At 37.7% G+C, this 14,280-nt stretch overlaps 1 protein-coding gene across 5 annotated transcripts in view; it reads right to left on the bottom strand.

Annotated features, from left to right (window-relative positions):
• The window catches only part of ICA1L (islet cell autoantigen 1 like), a 43,427-nt gene that overhangs the window by 5,253 nt on the left and 23,894 nt on the right, over positions 1 to 14,280 (bottom strand). For 4 of the 5 annotated variants that reach the window (XR_012374596.1, XM_073879981.1, XM_025850562.2 and 1 more), the window contains 2 exons: positions 10,436 to 10,690; positions 7,346 to 7,435 (listed from right to left, as the gene is read on the bottom strand). Coding sequence is in view for 4 of the 5 variants with exons in the window: in XM_073879981.1 (XP_073736082.1) it covers positions 7,346 to 7,435; positions 10,436 to 10,690 (345 nt within the window). In the remaining variant the exon portion in view is untranslated. The remainder of the gene's footprint in view (positions 1 to 7,345; positions 7,436 to 10,435; positions 10,691 to 14,280) is intronic. The other variant, XM_073879983.1, reaches the window with a different exon arrangement.

Raw genomic sequence — 14,280 nt, 5'->3', positions numbered from 1 at the left:
CTATGAAGCCAGCATTACCCTGATACCAAAACCAAAGACATCACCAAAAAGAGACAACTACAGGCCATATCCCTGATGAACACAGATGTAAAAATCCTCAACAAAATAGTAGCAAATCAAATCCAACAATACATTAAAAAAAAAAATCACCATGATCAAGTGGGATTTATTCCTGGGATGCAAGGGTGAGTCAATATTTGCAAATCAATCAACGAGATACATCAAGAGAAAGGATAAAAGTCTTATCATTTCAATAGATGCAGAAAAAAATTTGACAAAGTCTAACATCCATTTAGGATAAAAACCCTCAATAAAGCAGGTCTAGATAGAGGGAACATACCTCAACATAATAAAGCCCTTAAATAAAAAACCCACAGCTAACACCATACTAAATGGGGAAAAACTGAGAGCTTTTCCCCTAAGGTCAGGAACAAGACAAGGATGTCTACTCTCACCACTTTTATTCAACATAGTAATAGAAGCCCTAGCCAGAGCAATAAGACAACAAAAAGAAATAAAAGGCATCCAAATTGTTAAGGAAGAAGTAAAATTTTCACTATTTGCAGATGACATGTACTATATATAGAAAATCTGGAAGACTCTACACCAAAAAAACTGCTAGAACTGATAAATTCAGTAAAGTTGAAGGATACAATATCAATGTACAGAGATTTGTTGCATTTCTATAGCTAATAAGCAAAAAGTGAAATTAAAACAATCCTATTTACATTTGCACTAAAAATAGTAAAATACTCAGGAATAAACTTAACCAAGGAGGTCGAAGACCTGTACTCTGAAAACTATAAAACACTGATAGAAGAAATTGAAGATGACACAAACAAATGGAAAGATACTCCATGCTCATGGGCTGGGAGACCAAATACTGTTAAATGTCCATACTACCCGAAGCAACCTACAGATTTAATGTAATCCCTATCAAAATACTAACAACACTTTTCACAGAACTTGGAACAAATAATGCTAAAATTTGTATGGAATCACCAAAGACCCTGAATAACCAAAGCAATCTTGAAAAAGAACAAAACTGGAGGTATCACAATCCGAGATTTCAAGATATATTACAAAGCTAGTAATCAAAACAGTGTGGTACCAAAAAAAAGAGAAAGAAGCAGTATGGCACTGGCACAATAAACACATAGATCAATGGAACAGAATACAGAACCCAGAAATAAACCCACAATCATATGGTCCATTATGACAAAGGAGGCAAAAAATGCAATGGGAAAAAGTATCTTCAACAAATAGTGTTGTGAAAACTGGACCACTTTTTTATACCATACATAAAAATAAACTCAAAATGGATTAAAGACCTAAATGTGAGACCTAAAGCAATAAAAATCCTAGAAGAGGGCACAGGCAGTAATTTCTCTGACATTGGTCATAGCAACTTCTTTCTAGATAGGCCTCCTGAGGCAAGAGAAACAAAAGCAAATATAAACTATTGGGGCTACATCAAAATAAATCTTCTGCACAGCAAAGGAAACAATCAACAAAAAAGCCTACTGAATGGGATATGTGTCAATGATGTATCTGATAAAGGGTTCATATCCAGAATATATAAAAAACTTACACAAATCAATACCCAAAAAACAAAGAATCTAATTAAAAATGGTCAGAAGACATGAATGGACATTTCTCCAAAGAAGACATCCAGACGGCCAACAGACACAAGAAGAGATGTTCAACATCACTCATCAGGGAAATGCAAATCAAAACCACAATGAGGTATTACCTCATACCTGTCAGAATGGCTAAAATCAAAAGCACAAGAAACAAGTGTTGGGGGGCTGTAGAGAAAAAGGAACTCTTGTACACTGTTGGTGGGAATGCAAACTGGTACAGCCACTGTGGGAAATAGTGTGGAGGTTCCTCAAACAATTAGAAATAGAATTAGCATATGATCCAGTAATTCCACTACCAGATATTTACCCAAAGAGTATGAAAACACTAAACTGAAAAGATATATGCACCCCTATGTTAACTGCAGCTTTATCTGCAATAGCCAAAGTGCAGAAACAGTCCAAGTGTCCATCAAAAGATGAATGGATAAAGAAGATGTGGTGTGTGTGTGTGTGTGTGTGTGTGTATGGACTATGGAGTCGGCCATAAAGAAGAATGAAATCTTGGGGCACCTGGGTGGCTCATTTGGTTAAGCGTCTGCCTTTGGCTCAGGTCATGATCCCAGGGTCCTGGGATCGAGCCCCCTGTGGGGTTCCCTGCTCAGTGGAGAGCCTGTTTCTCCCTCTTCCTCTGCCCAACTGCCCCCCCGTTCATGCTCTCTCACTCTTTCTTGCTCTATCTCAAATAAATAAAATCTTTAAAACAAACAAAAAAAGAATGAAATCTTGCCATCTGCAACAACATTGATGGATATGGAGGGCATAATTCTAAGTGAAGTAAAGTCAGTCAGAGAAAGGTAAATACCATATAATTTTACTCACTGTGGAATTTAAGAAATAAAACAAATGAGCAAAGGAAAAAGAAAGAGAAAATAACAGACTCTTAAATATAGAGAAATGGGGGTTACCAGAGGGAGCATGGAGGGGGATGGGTGAAATAGGTGAAGGGGATTAAGAGCACACTTACCATGATGAGCACTGGATGTTGTATGGAAGGGCTGAGTCACTATATTGTACACCCGAAACTAACAACACTGGATGTTGACTATACTAGAATTTTTTTAAAAGTAACTGAAAAAATAATAATTATACTGGAAGAATAGATGTCAACGAGGATATGTCATTCCTGTGGTCATTCCAGTAATACCTGACCTTCTTGGTGCAGCTGTGGAGAGGTTCTGATGAGTATATGAAAATTCTACAGCATTTTACAAACATGGGATGGTTTTATATTCATCTGTCACAATGGAAAATGAAGGTCTTAGTTACATTATTTTCATGGGGCTCTCCTTGTGTGTATTTTTCTGGCCTCCAGAAACTCTTATGAAACAAAGAGTAAATGAATTATACTGAAATGTAATAAATGTATAGAAAAAAAGAGCCTAAATTAACTATTAATAGTTTTCATAAAGTAAAAGCAACTGTAAACAATATCAGTTCAAGAAACAGAAAAGACTACTCCTTAGAAGCTACCCTTGTAACACCCTTCCAGCCACTGTTCACACTCCAGCTAGCCAACACAGAGATAAATCCCATCTCAGGCTATTAGCAACAGTGTTGTGACAACATTCTTGTGTATATATTTTGGTAAACAAATGGATGCATTTCTCTTGGTTATGCACTTAGGAGTGGAAATTCTTGGTCTTGTGTATTATATGTATGTATGTTCAGTTTTAGTAGAAATTACTAAACAGTTTTCCAAGTGGCGATGTGACCCTGCACACCCACAAGCACTGTCCACAAACTTGTCATCACATGGGATTTTCTATTTTTCATTTAAGCCATTTTGGTAGGTGGATAATGGAACTGCATACTGTTGTGTGTATGTGTTTTTTTTAAAGATTTTATTTAGTCATTTGACAAAGAGAGACACAGCGAGAGAGGGAACACAAACGGGGAGGAGTGGGAGAGGGAGAAGCAGGTTTCCCACTGAGCAGGGAGCCCGATGCGGGGCTCAATCCCAGGATCCTGGGATCATGACCTGAGCTGAAGGCAGACACTTAACGACTGAGCCACCCAGGCACCCCCTGCATATGGGTTTTAAATTGCATTTCCTTAATGATTAACGAAGTGGGGTAACGAATTTGGGGGGTAATGAATTTTAAAGCTGTTAAGAATTTCAATTTTTATTAAATTGAAGCCTCAACGATCATAGGCAAATAGCAGCTTTCCCAGTACTTCTATTTCCCAACACTTCTTTCCCAATGTTCACTTATGAAATTTATTTTATAGTCTCTATTTTAAATGATTAAACACAACTTTAGTTTTAGTGGGTTTTAGAAAAGAAAATAATAAATAGGCTGAATCCCAAAGGGACGGCTGTATTCTGAATTGGCTAATGTGAATCTGTCATTTGCTTGGAGTTGATGGATTTTCCAATTGATTTATCCCAAAGTACTGGAAAGAACAGAATTCCAAGGGGCGCCTGGGTGGCTCAGTTGGTTAAGCGACTGCCTTCAGCTCTGGTCATGATCCCAGGGTCCTGGGATCGAGCCCGGCATCGGGCTCCCTGCTCGGCGGGAAGCCTGCTTCTCCCTCTCCCACTCCCCCCGCTTGTGTTCCCTCTCTCTCTGTCTCTCTGTCTCTCTCTGTCAATTAAATAAATAAAATCTTTAAAAAAAAAAAAAAGAACAGAATTCCAAGATTCTACAATGATACATATCAACAAATGAAAAAAATGAGGGACAAGAGAAAGCTGTTCCATACAGTTAGAATGTCAACTAATAAATGTAGAAAGAATGAGGAAAGAGAAAACCACCATTTGGCAACAACCAGAGTAATAAGTATTTCATGCAAAGAATTATCAATGAATGCTAAACTAGTGGGTGAAACTTTGGCAGAAACAAGCCATTTACACAGTTTCAAAATATTTTCCCACAAGATATTACAAAGGGAAAAATATAAGAGTAATTTTATAGTGCAGTCACCCAGGAGACACCATCTTAACCAACTGATCAAAGTTAACATCACAAGCAATGGGACAATTCCGACATCATGTGCCTCCTGATATTAAGAAGGCACAACATCACTCCTTTTATGCTATTCCTGCCAAAATCCCTAACCTGAATCTAATTATGAAAAAAACATCAGATAAACCCAACTCGAGGAATATTCTACAAATTAATGGCCTCTATGCTATAGAGAAGTGAAGATGATGAAAGACCAAGATTTAGGAACTGTTCCAGATTAAAAACAATTAAAGAGACATGACACTAAATGCAATGTGGGAATCTGGATTGGATCCTGCATTAGGAAAGGAAAAAAAAAGTTCTCTTTTGTTATAAAAAACACCTGGGGCGCCTGGGTTGCTCAATTGGTTAAGCGCCTGCCTTTGGCTCAGGCTCAGGTCAATGATCCTGGAGTCCCCAGGATCGAGCCCCAAGTTGGGCTCCCTGCTCAGCGGGAAGTCTTCTTCTCCCTCTGCCCCTCACCTCGCTCATGCTCTCTCACAAATGAATAAAATCTTTAAAAAAAAAATTAGTGGGGCAATTGGCAAATCCGGTCTATAAGGTCTATAAATTAGATAATAGCACTATGATGCTATTAATTTCCTGTCACATGCTACAACATGGATGAACCATGAAGATATTAGACTAAATGAAATAAGCCAGTCATGAAAAGACAAATACTGTATGAGGTACCTAGAGTAGTCAAATTCATAGAAACAGAAACTATAATGGTGGTTAGCAGAGGAAGGGGAAAGAGGATTTGTTGTTTAATGTTTGATAAAGTTTCAGATTTGCAAAATGAAAAAGCTCTGGAAATCTGTTTCACAACACTACGCATATACATAACATTACTGAACTGTTCACTTAAAAATGGTTAAGGTGGTAAATTTCGTTATGTGTTTCCTACTATAATAAAAATGCGGAGGGAGTGCTGTGGTTAGAAAATCATCATTTTTTTACCACCCATCATAGTAAAGACTGAATCAGGCCAAAAGTAACACTGGATGCTAAATCTAAGTAGAAACTCTGATGATGAGTGGACTTGTGCACAAAGCGTCTCCTCACGGACTGCTGAGTAATTGCAAGAGAGGATAAAATAACATAAACTAGTAATTATTTAGGAGAAAAATTGGACAATGCTTTGGATGGGTGGTTAGAATTAACATCACCAATGAGGGAGAAATGGCGAGCATCAACTTTCAGATGTGAAACCCAGAGAGAGGAGTGTCACCGGTGCAGTACTCCAGGCAAGAATGAAGAACCTGAATTTAATCACAATAAAATTCAGATCAAACTGAAATAAGGAATATTCCATTAAAAACAAAGAAAAATGGAGCAGAATATAATAATATATTCTATTAAAATGCCCATGTTCAAAAAATCAAAGGAAAGCTGTGGAAATGTTTCAGATTAAAAGAGGCTAAAGAGACATGACAACTGAATATAAGACCCTAGACTTGCTGTCCAGAGGGAGAAAGTGCTATAAGGGATATGACTGGGTCAGCTCACAAAACTAGAAGACAAATACATGGTAGATGATGGAAAAAGTATTATGTTAATATTAAGTTTCCTAAAGTTTACAACCATACTGTGGTTATGCAAGAGAATATACCAGTTCTTAGGAAATATACACTGAAGTATTTTGGGGTAAATGGTCATGATGTATGTAACTCACCCTCAAGTGGTTTGGGATAAAATAACACGCATTACACACATACACACGTCTACATAAAGCAAAATATTAACCGTAGATGAATCTGGATAAAGGATATACAGGTGTTCTTTGTGCTATTTTCACTTATGCAACACTTCTGTACATTTGAAGTTCTTTCCAACTAAAATTTTTAAAAATCAGTATCACTGACTAAGATTATTATGTATCTAAAATCCTGACTGTCTATTTTCTATGCATTACCATAACAACATGAACCAGTTCTGCAGATAACAATATGATGAGTACTCAATCAATGTTAGCAATTGCTATGTGCCAGGCCCTTTGCTAAATGCCTGAATGCACTGTTTGTCAATAGGCATCTTGTAATCAAAGAATACCTTCTATCCCTAATGGTATTATCCATTACCAACAAACCTTAACACAAAATATAAAAAATTAAAGTACACAATTTAGTTGACTATGACAAGCTCACAAGTTCTATTTAATTTTTTCCATGATGAGGGATAGCCAGGTATAACTCACATTTTATTTATTTGGTTAAAGATTTATTTTTAAAATTTTGTTTAAATTTTATTTTTTTATTTGTCAGAGAGAGAGCACAAGCAGGGGGAGTGGCAGGCAGAGGGAGAAGCAGACTCCCTGCTGAGCAAGGAGCCTCATGTGGAACTGGATCCCAGGACCCTGGGATCATGACCTGAGCCAAAGGCAGACACTTAACTGACTGAGCCACCATGCATCCTTATATATTTATTTGAGAGAGAGCGCAAGCGCGCACTCACACAAGTTGGGGGAGGGGCAGAAGGAGAGGAAGAGAATCTCCCACAGACTCCCCACTGAGAGCAGAGCCTGGTGTAGGGCTTGATCTCACAACGCTGAGATCATGACCTGAGCCAAAATCAAAAGAGTTGGATGCTTAACCAACTGGGCCACCCAGGAGCCCCTATAACTTTCATTTTAATTTATTATTAACAAAATATTTTTCTGGACAATATGAGGCACTCTATAAAATGATCCTATTCTAAATTTATCTGCATTCAACTGATTGTTAATATAATGGCAAAGAATATAAATAAATAACTTACACTTTGTTAATTTCTTTGGACTCTGTGAAGGCACTGGCTGGTTGTCAGTGTGTGAAAGAGGAACTTCTAATCCCCCTTGCAAGGCCCAGCCTGGGGGAGGGAAGGAATTATCCATTGTTAGTCAAGTAGGAAGCAGCATCAGAAAAAATATGAAAAGGTAAAAATAACTAATGAGTCCTCAATTCTATCAGGGTGAGATTCTACAATGTAAGACATAGAAGACACTTAAAATGTATCTGCAATTATGTATTTTAGTCAAATCATCTAAGTTTAGTTCCAGCTAGAATTAGACTTCCTTAGTTTTCAAAGTGGTTTTGAAATAAATACATAAGTTTTCTTTTCAAACAACTGCAAATAGATAAGGTATAGAAAGAATGTCTAAGGAGTTGGGAGAGAGGAAATAGACCTGCCAATTAGAATCTTGAAACCTTTAAGTATGTTTATACCCCTGGACTCAGTAATCCTATTTCTAGAAATTTATCTTAAGGAAATAATTTAAGTGAAGGAAAAAAAGTACACGTATGATTATGTTTATTGCAGCATATCTATGAAATGAAAAACTCATAACACTAAGGAAGGAATTATGGGAGATAAGTGTGACAAAATATCATGCGGTCATTAAAAAGTATCATTATGAATACTCTTAGTAATACTATTACTAAGACATGAAATGTTTGCCTGTAACATGAGAAATTATTTAGGCTATAATTAAAATACAGCACTAGAAATGAAATTAGATTGTCCTGCCTTCTACCTTCCTTGTACAGAAGAGTTCATTTGAGGCCAATGTTCTTACTTAGGGTTCCTAGAACATAGCTCTTTTAACTCAGGGCAGCTCACTTTCCTGGTTTACACTGCAGGAGAATAAGAAGACATACAGAAAAGGCGAGTGAAGTAGGAAGAGTCCTGTAGTAGGAGGCAGAAGACCAGATTTTGGTTCCCTCTTAATTGTTGACTGCCTGGTGATCTTAAGCAAGACACTCACTAAACAGAGTATCAGCTGCCTCAGCCATTGCCTGGGAACATCCTGTCAGCCTGCAGGTGGGGACCAGAACAGATGCTCTGAGTGGTGAAGAAATACTGTTGATAATGTACTGCCAGGAAGGAAGAAAAGAATCCAGTGCTGCTAGAGATGTGGCACGTTAAGGAGAAAGAGCAGTAGGATTTCACGTGGAGAATGAATCTGTTTGTAAATCTGTGTAACTATTAGGCCAGTGATAATGCATATGAGTAATTGTTTTCTAAAATTTTATAGTAAAACATCTGAATTTTCCTAGATAGAGTGCCTCTTTATCAAATAATACTGTATTCTTACTTTTAGGCTATTTAACAAATTCTTACTGAGTGCTTATTGAATTGCTATTTTATTTTTTGAGCTAAGTTTATGCTGCTGTCACAGAAGGAACAAAGATAAATCACCCCACAGGTCGTGCCCTTGAGGTGCTTACAGATTGGATAAAGTATGATGGTCTTGCAGATACAGTATGAACATAAGTATTTTAATACAAAGTACAATGCATTAAGATACTGTTAGGTGTTGTGAGCCATTTTCTCAGGGATAAAATCTACTAGGGGATGGAAGACCCCTGTCTGGGACAGAAGGAAAGATGAACTGTGATTCTAGTCATGAAAACAGAGCACTATGGGAGGCCAGAGGCAGGAGAAACCACGCACTGGGCAGGACTGAAGAAATAGTCAAGTGTTGACCGCCATGGAGAAGACACTGGATTGGGAATCTAACGCACAGGCTCAAGTCCACGCTCCATTACTGAACATCATAAGTAAAAGCAGCAACACAAGCAACGATGTCTCAGAGGGATCTAAAAATAGTCAATATAGTTACAGAAAATGCTAAGTGTTTTGAAGTAAGCTAAGATAAGAGTGGAAATACAGGCACAAGTTTTATCCTAGAGCCCATAGTGCTTTTTTTTTCCCTTTCCAAAGTATTTATTTTAAATCCTCTGCATGTGAAGTCAATAATTCCACCTGCAACAGTGCACAACTTCAGGGGCATCATGCATTTTGTGCAACTCAATGGTTCTGTGATATTGTGCTACACACAGGGGATATTAGGACATGCAATAAAGGACATTCTCTGCCTTCGTGATTCTTAAAACCTCACGGAAGGGCATGGACATAAATAAGGTCACTATCAAATAAATGAAACACTGTAAAGATATAACCGGAAATGATGAGTGAGCCAGAAACTGAAGGATGAGGGAAACATAAAGAGTTGAATGAAGGAGGGCATGCGGGCAAATGTCCTGGGGCACAAGCACTGTGAAGCATACTTGTCACTGAAAGCAGAGTGCTGACGTCAGAATCTGCCTCTTGGAGAAAGAACTCGGGGAAGCATGGAAGGTGACCTGGGATTTGGGCGGCCTGGTAGGAGGCCTCTTGCAGCAGCCCAGGAAACCAAATAAGGCTCTAAATGCCTCTGGTAATAGAGGTAGAAAGGAGGAATGTGAAACTGGAGACATGTTTTAGAAATAGAATTGACAGTACTTAGCAACCAGTGTGGAAGTGGGTTTGAACAAAAGGACTCTGAAGGTGCTGGGTTGGACACAGGCTGGTGGGGCAGTAGGTCAGTAGAGGGAGTCCCTGACATAGAAGCAAAGCAGGTGACCCTTAGGAAAACACCCTGCCCAGCTTTCTACCACCATCCTCCAGGCCTGCTGCCTTGCCCGGGATGCTGCCGTGGAACAATCCTTGTCTACTAGAATGCATGGGAAGAGAAAACAGCAAGCTCGGCTAGATGGAAGAAATGGTATCACCTGCCCTACACAGGGGTAACTTAGCAGGGCAAGTTTAAAACAAGACCCTGATTTTCTATGTAGAGAAGACTTCTAGGCAAGTCAATGTACAAAGTGTGGGGTTTGGCAGAGGGAGCAGGACAGCAGCTCTTGTTTCATGCCCGTCGATATACTCCAGTGGTAATATTTTTTATTTTTTCAGGTGAGACACAGATTTCATCTAGTAGTACTGAAGTTAAATCAATATCCTTGTTGATTTTAGCATCCACATACACATAGTTTTGCTTCACAAAGATAAAGTCAGTCATGAGTGTCTAAATGTTTCATAGGCACTTACTGTTAAAAGCTCCAGCAGCATGAAGGCCAAGGTCAAAGAGCTGTGAAGGAAGGAATCGTGAGGAATGAGCAAGAGGCTCAGACCCCACAGCAGGCTCCCGCAACATGAAGCTGGCGCCAGGGCTCCCAAAGGCAGTCTGGCATTCTTGGGTAAATTCACCAATACTTGAAGAACCAGGACTTAGAAGGTTGTTGAGAAATGAGAATTCCCTCTCAAAATCATCTTCCAGTGAATCTATAGGTAAATCTTTTGCAACTGTTGAGTGAAAATAAAAAGAATGGCTTTTTTCTTTTTGAGGAAATGAGAGTAGGACATGGGGCAAATCAAATTTGTTTCATTGTTCTCATACATTAATGTAATTTTTCAAAGTTTTTAAAACAATTTATAATGACCAACTAAACTGATTGGAAGTTTATGAGAAATTATTTCTAATTGCGTAGGCTAGTCTCTAGAAATTGTTCCAAGGACACACATGAGGAAACATTTACTCAAGACAATCTATTAAAATTCAGACTATGGTATTTGAACTAAGAATCACTCCCTTCCTACCACCATCCCAATTCAGCACAATGGAAATTCAACTCTAGACCTGTGCGGCCAAAAATATAAGGCTCCCTTCTCCCCCCAGTTGTGTTCCCAGGAGGGGCAGGATGTCAGCATTACCCATCCTGTCCTGAGTAACTTGTTGGCTAAGTCTGGGCAGTGCAGTCAAGAGGTGCAAGCTCCCATTTCCCACCCAGATAACAAGACCACAGTCATAAGATGGAGATTCTGATTTGAGTCTCAAAAGGATGGGGGGAGGGGGAGAATTTGAAGAAAAAATGGATATTTCCCAAATTTCTTGAAAACATCAATGTACTCATTCAACAAGCTTAATAAAACCGAAGTAGAATCAATATAAAGAGATCCATATCTAGATACATCATAGGCAAACCACTGAAAGTCAAAGAAAATCCCCACATTCATAGATTGGAAGAATCAATATTGTCCAGATGGCAATTAACTCCAAATTGATGTATGAATTCAACATAATACCTATCAAAATCCCAGTAGGCTTTTTTGGATAGAAATTGACAAGATGATTGTAAAATTTTTATGGAAATGCAAAGGAGCTAGAATAGCCAAAACAATTTGGAAGAAAAAAAAAAGAACAATGCTGTTGGAGTTATACCACCTAATTTCAAAATTTCCTATAAAGCCACAATAATCAAGATAATATGGTACTGACCAAGGACAGATATACAGATCAGTGGAACAGAAACTAGAATCCAGAAACACAACCTTACATTTTTTTTTGGTCACTGGATTTTAACAAAAATGCCAAGAAAATTCAATGGAGAAAGGACTGTCCTTTCAATAAATGGTACTGGAACAACTGGATGTGCATATGCAATAAACAAAAACAAAAATTAAGGGGCGCCTGGGTGGCTCAGTCGTTAAGTGCCTGCCTTCAGCTCAGTTCATGATCCCAGTGTCCTGGGATCGAGCCGCACATAGGGCTCCCTGCTGAGCTTCTCCCTCTCCCAGTCCCCCTGCTTGTGTTCCCTCTCTCACTGTCTATCAAATAAATAAATAAAATCTTAAAAAAAAAATCAAAAGACTTACCTACCTCACACCATAAACACCAATTAACTCAAAATGATCACAGTCCTACATACAAGAACTAAAATTATAAAACTTCAAGAGGAACACATAAGAGAAAATCTTCATGACTTTGGGTAGGGAGAGTTTCTAGATAGGATACCAAAAGAACATACAAGAAAAAAAATAAGTTGAACTTCATAAAATTTTTAAAATTTTGTTTCAAGAGGCAAGATTAAGAAAATAAGACTGGGATATATTTACGAGTCATATATCTGACAAAGAACTTGCACCAAGAATAAAGAAATCTTGCAACTTAATAATAAGGTAAATGACCCAAATCTGCCTTCGGCTTGGGTCATGGTCCCAAGGTCCTGGGATCAAGCCCCGCATCGGGCTCCCTGCTCCATGGGAAGCCTGCTTCTCCCTCTCCCACTCCCCCTGCTTGTGTTCCCTCTCTTGCTGTGTCTCTCTCTGTCAAATAAATAAATAACAAATTTTTGAAAGAAAAAAAAATAGGCAAATAGGTCTTCATAGATTTGTCAACAAAGAAGATATATGGATGGCCAATAGACACAGGAGAAGATACTCATCATAAATCACTGAAGAAATGCAATTAAAGCTACAAATTAAAAGCACTAGAATGTACATGTTAAAAAGACAATACCAAATGTTGACAAAGACATGGAAAAACTAGACACCTCATTCTTTGCTAGTGGGAATGAAATGGTAGTAGAGCCATTTTGAAAAAACAATTTGGCAGTTCCTTAAAAAGAGAAACTCAAATTTACCACATAATCTAGCAATTCCACTCCTAGGAATCTAACCAAGAAAAATGAAATCTTAGGTCCATACTCGGGTAAGTATTTGAATGTTCATAGAAGCAACAATATTGTAATAGCCAAAAACTGTAAATAAGCCAAATGTCCATCAACTGGTAAATGGATAAATATAATGTGGTATATCCATACAATGGAATACAATCATGAATAAAAAGTAAGGAATCAGAGTTAGCAAAATGCAGCATATACATATAATGGAATATTATCTAGCCTTATAAAGGAAGGAAATTCTGCAACATGCCACAATATGGACGAACCTTGAGGACATTATGCTAAGTGAAATAAGCCAGTCACAAAAAGACAAATACTGTATGATTCCACGTACATGATGTACTTGGAATAGTCAAAATCGTAGAGACAGAAAGGAGAATGTTGGGTGTTGGGGGCTGGGCAGAGATGGGGTGATGGGGAATTATCGTTTAATGGATACAGACTTTCAGTTTTATAATGAAAAGAGTTACAGAGCTGGATGGTGGTGATGGTTGAATCTTATGTATTTAATACCACTGAATTGTACACTTAAAACAAGATGGTAAATTTTATGTGTATTTTACAGTTAAAAATTTAAGGAAAAAAAAAGTAATGAACTACTGCTATATGCAACACATGGATGAATCTAGAAAAACATTAGCCTTAACGGAAGACATCTAAAGCCAAACACAAGACTACCTTTTGTACAATTTCAGTCTAGGAAAGGGAAATTATTTATAGAGACAGAAATCAGATTAATAACCTCCTAAGCCTTAGAGTTGAGAGTGAGGATTGTAAACAAGTATGAGAGAATGTGGGGAAATATTCTAATATTCAGTGTGGTGACTGATGCACAACTCTATAAATTTAATAAAATCACTGAATTTTACATTTAGAATAGGTAATTTTTTTTAAAGATTTATTTATTTGAGAGAGCGAGAATGAGAGAGAGAGAGTACATGAGAGTGGGGAGGGTCAGAGGGAGAAGCAGTCTCCTCGCTGAGCAGGGATCCTGATGTGGGACTCGATCCCGGGACTCCGGGATCATGACCTGAGCCAAAGGCAGTCGCTTAACCAACTGAGCCACCCAGGCGCCCCTAGAATAGGTAATTTTTTAAACTTACATCTCAATAAAGCTCTTAAAAAAATCAAGAGATTTTACACAAGTCTATGCAAATAAATCTGACAATCTAGACAAAATAAAAATTTTCTAAATTTTTATTTAGAAAAATAAAATTTACTAAAATTGATCCCAGTGCATATAAAAAGATTAAATAGACCAATTTCCATAAATATTTATCCCAGTCATCTTATTTTCTTAATTATGCTTCTTGAAACACAAAATTTTAAAAATCTATTTTTTTGATACAATTTCTATAGAGAAGAAAACACAAAAAAGTACCAGGCCTAAATGTTTTCACAGGGAAATCAACAGCAATGCAAAAATAGTAA

Source organism: Callorhinus ursinus, unplaced genomic scaffold, assembly GCF_003265705.2.
Source record: "Callorhinus ursinus isolate GAN/ISIS: 27379988/994484 unplaced genomic scaffold, GSC_fseal_2.0 scaffold2, whole genome shotgun sequence".
Classification (NCBI taxonomy): Eukaryota; Metazoa; Chordata; class Mammalia; order Carnivora; family Otariidae; genus Callorhinus; species Callorhinus ursinus.
This window is presented reverse-complemented; position numbering and strand designations above follow the sequence as displayed.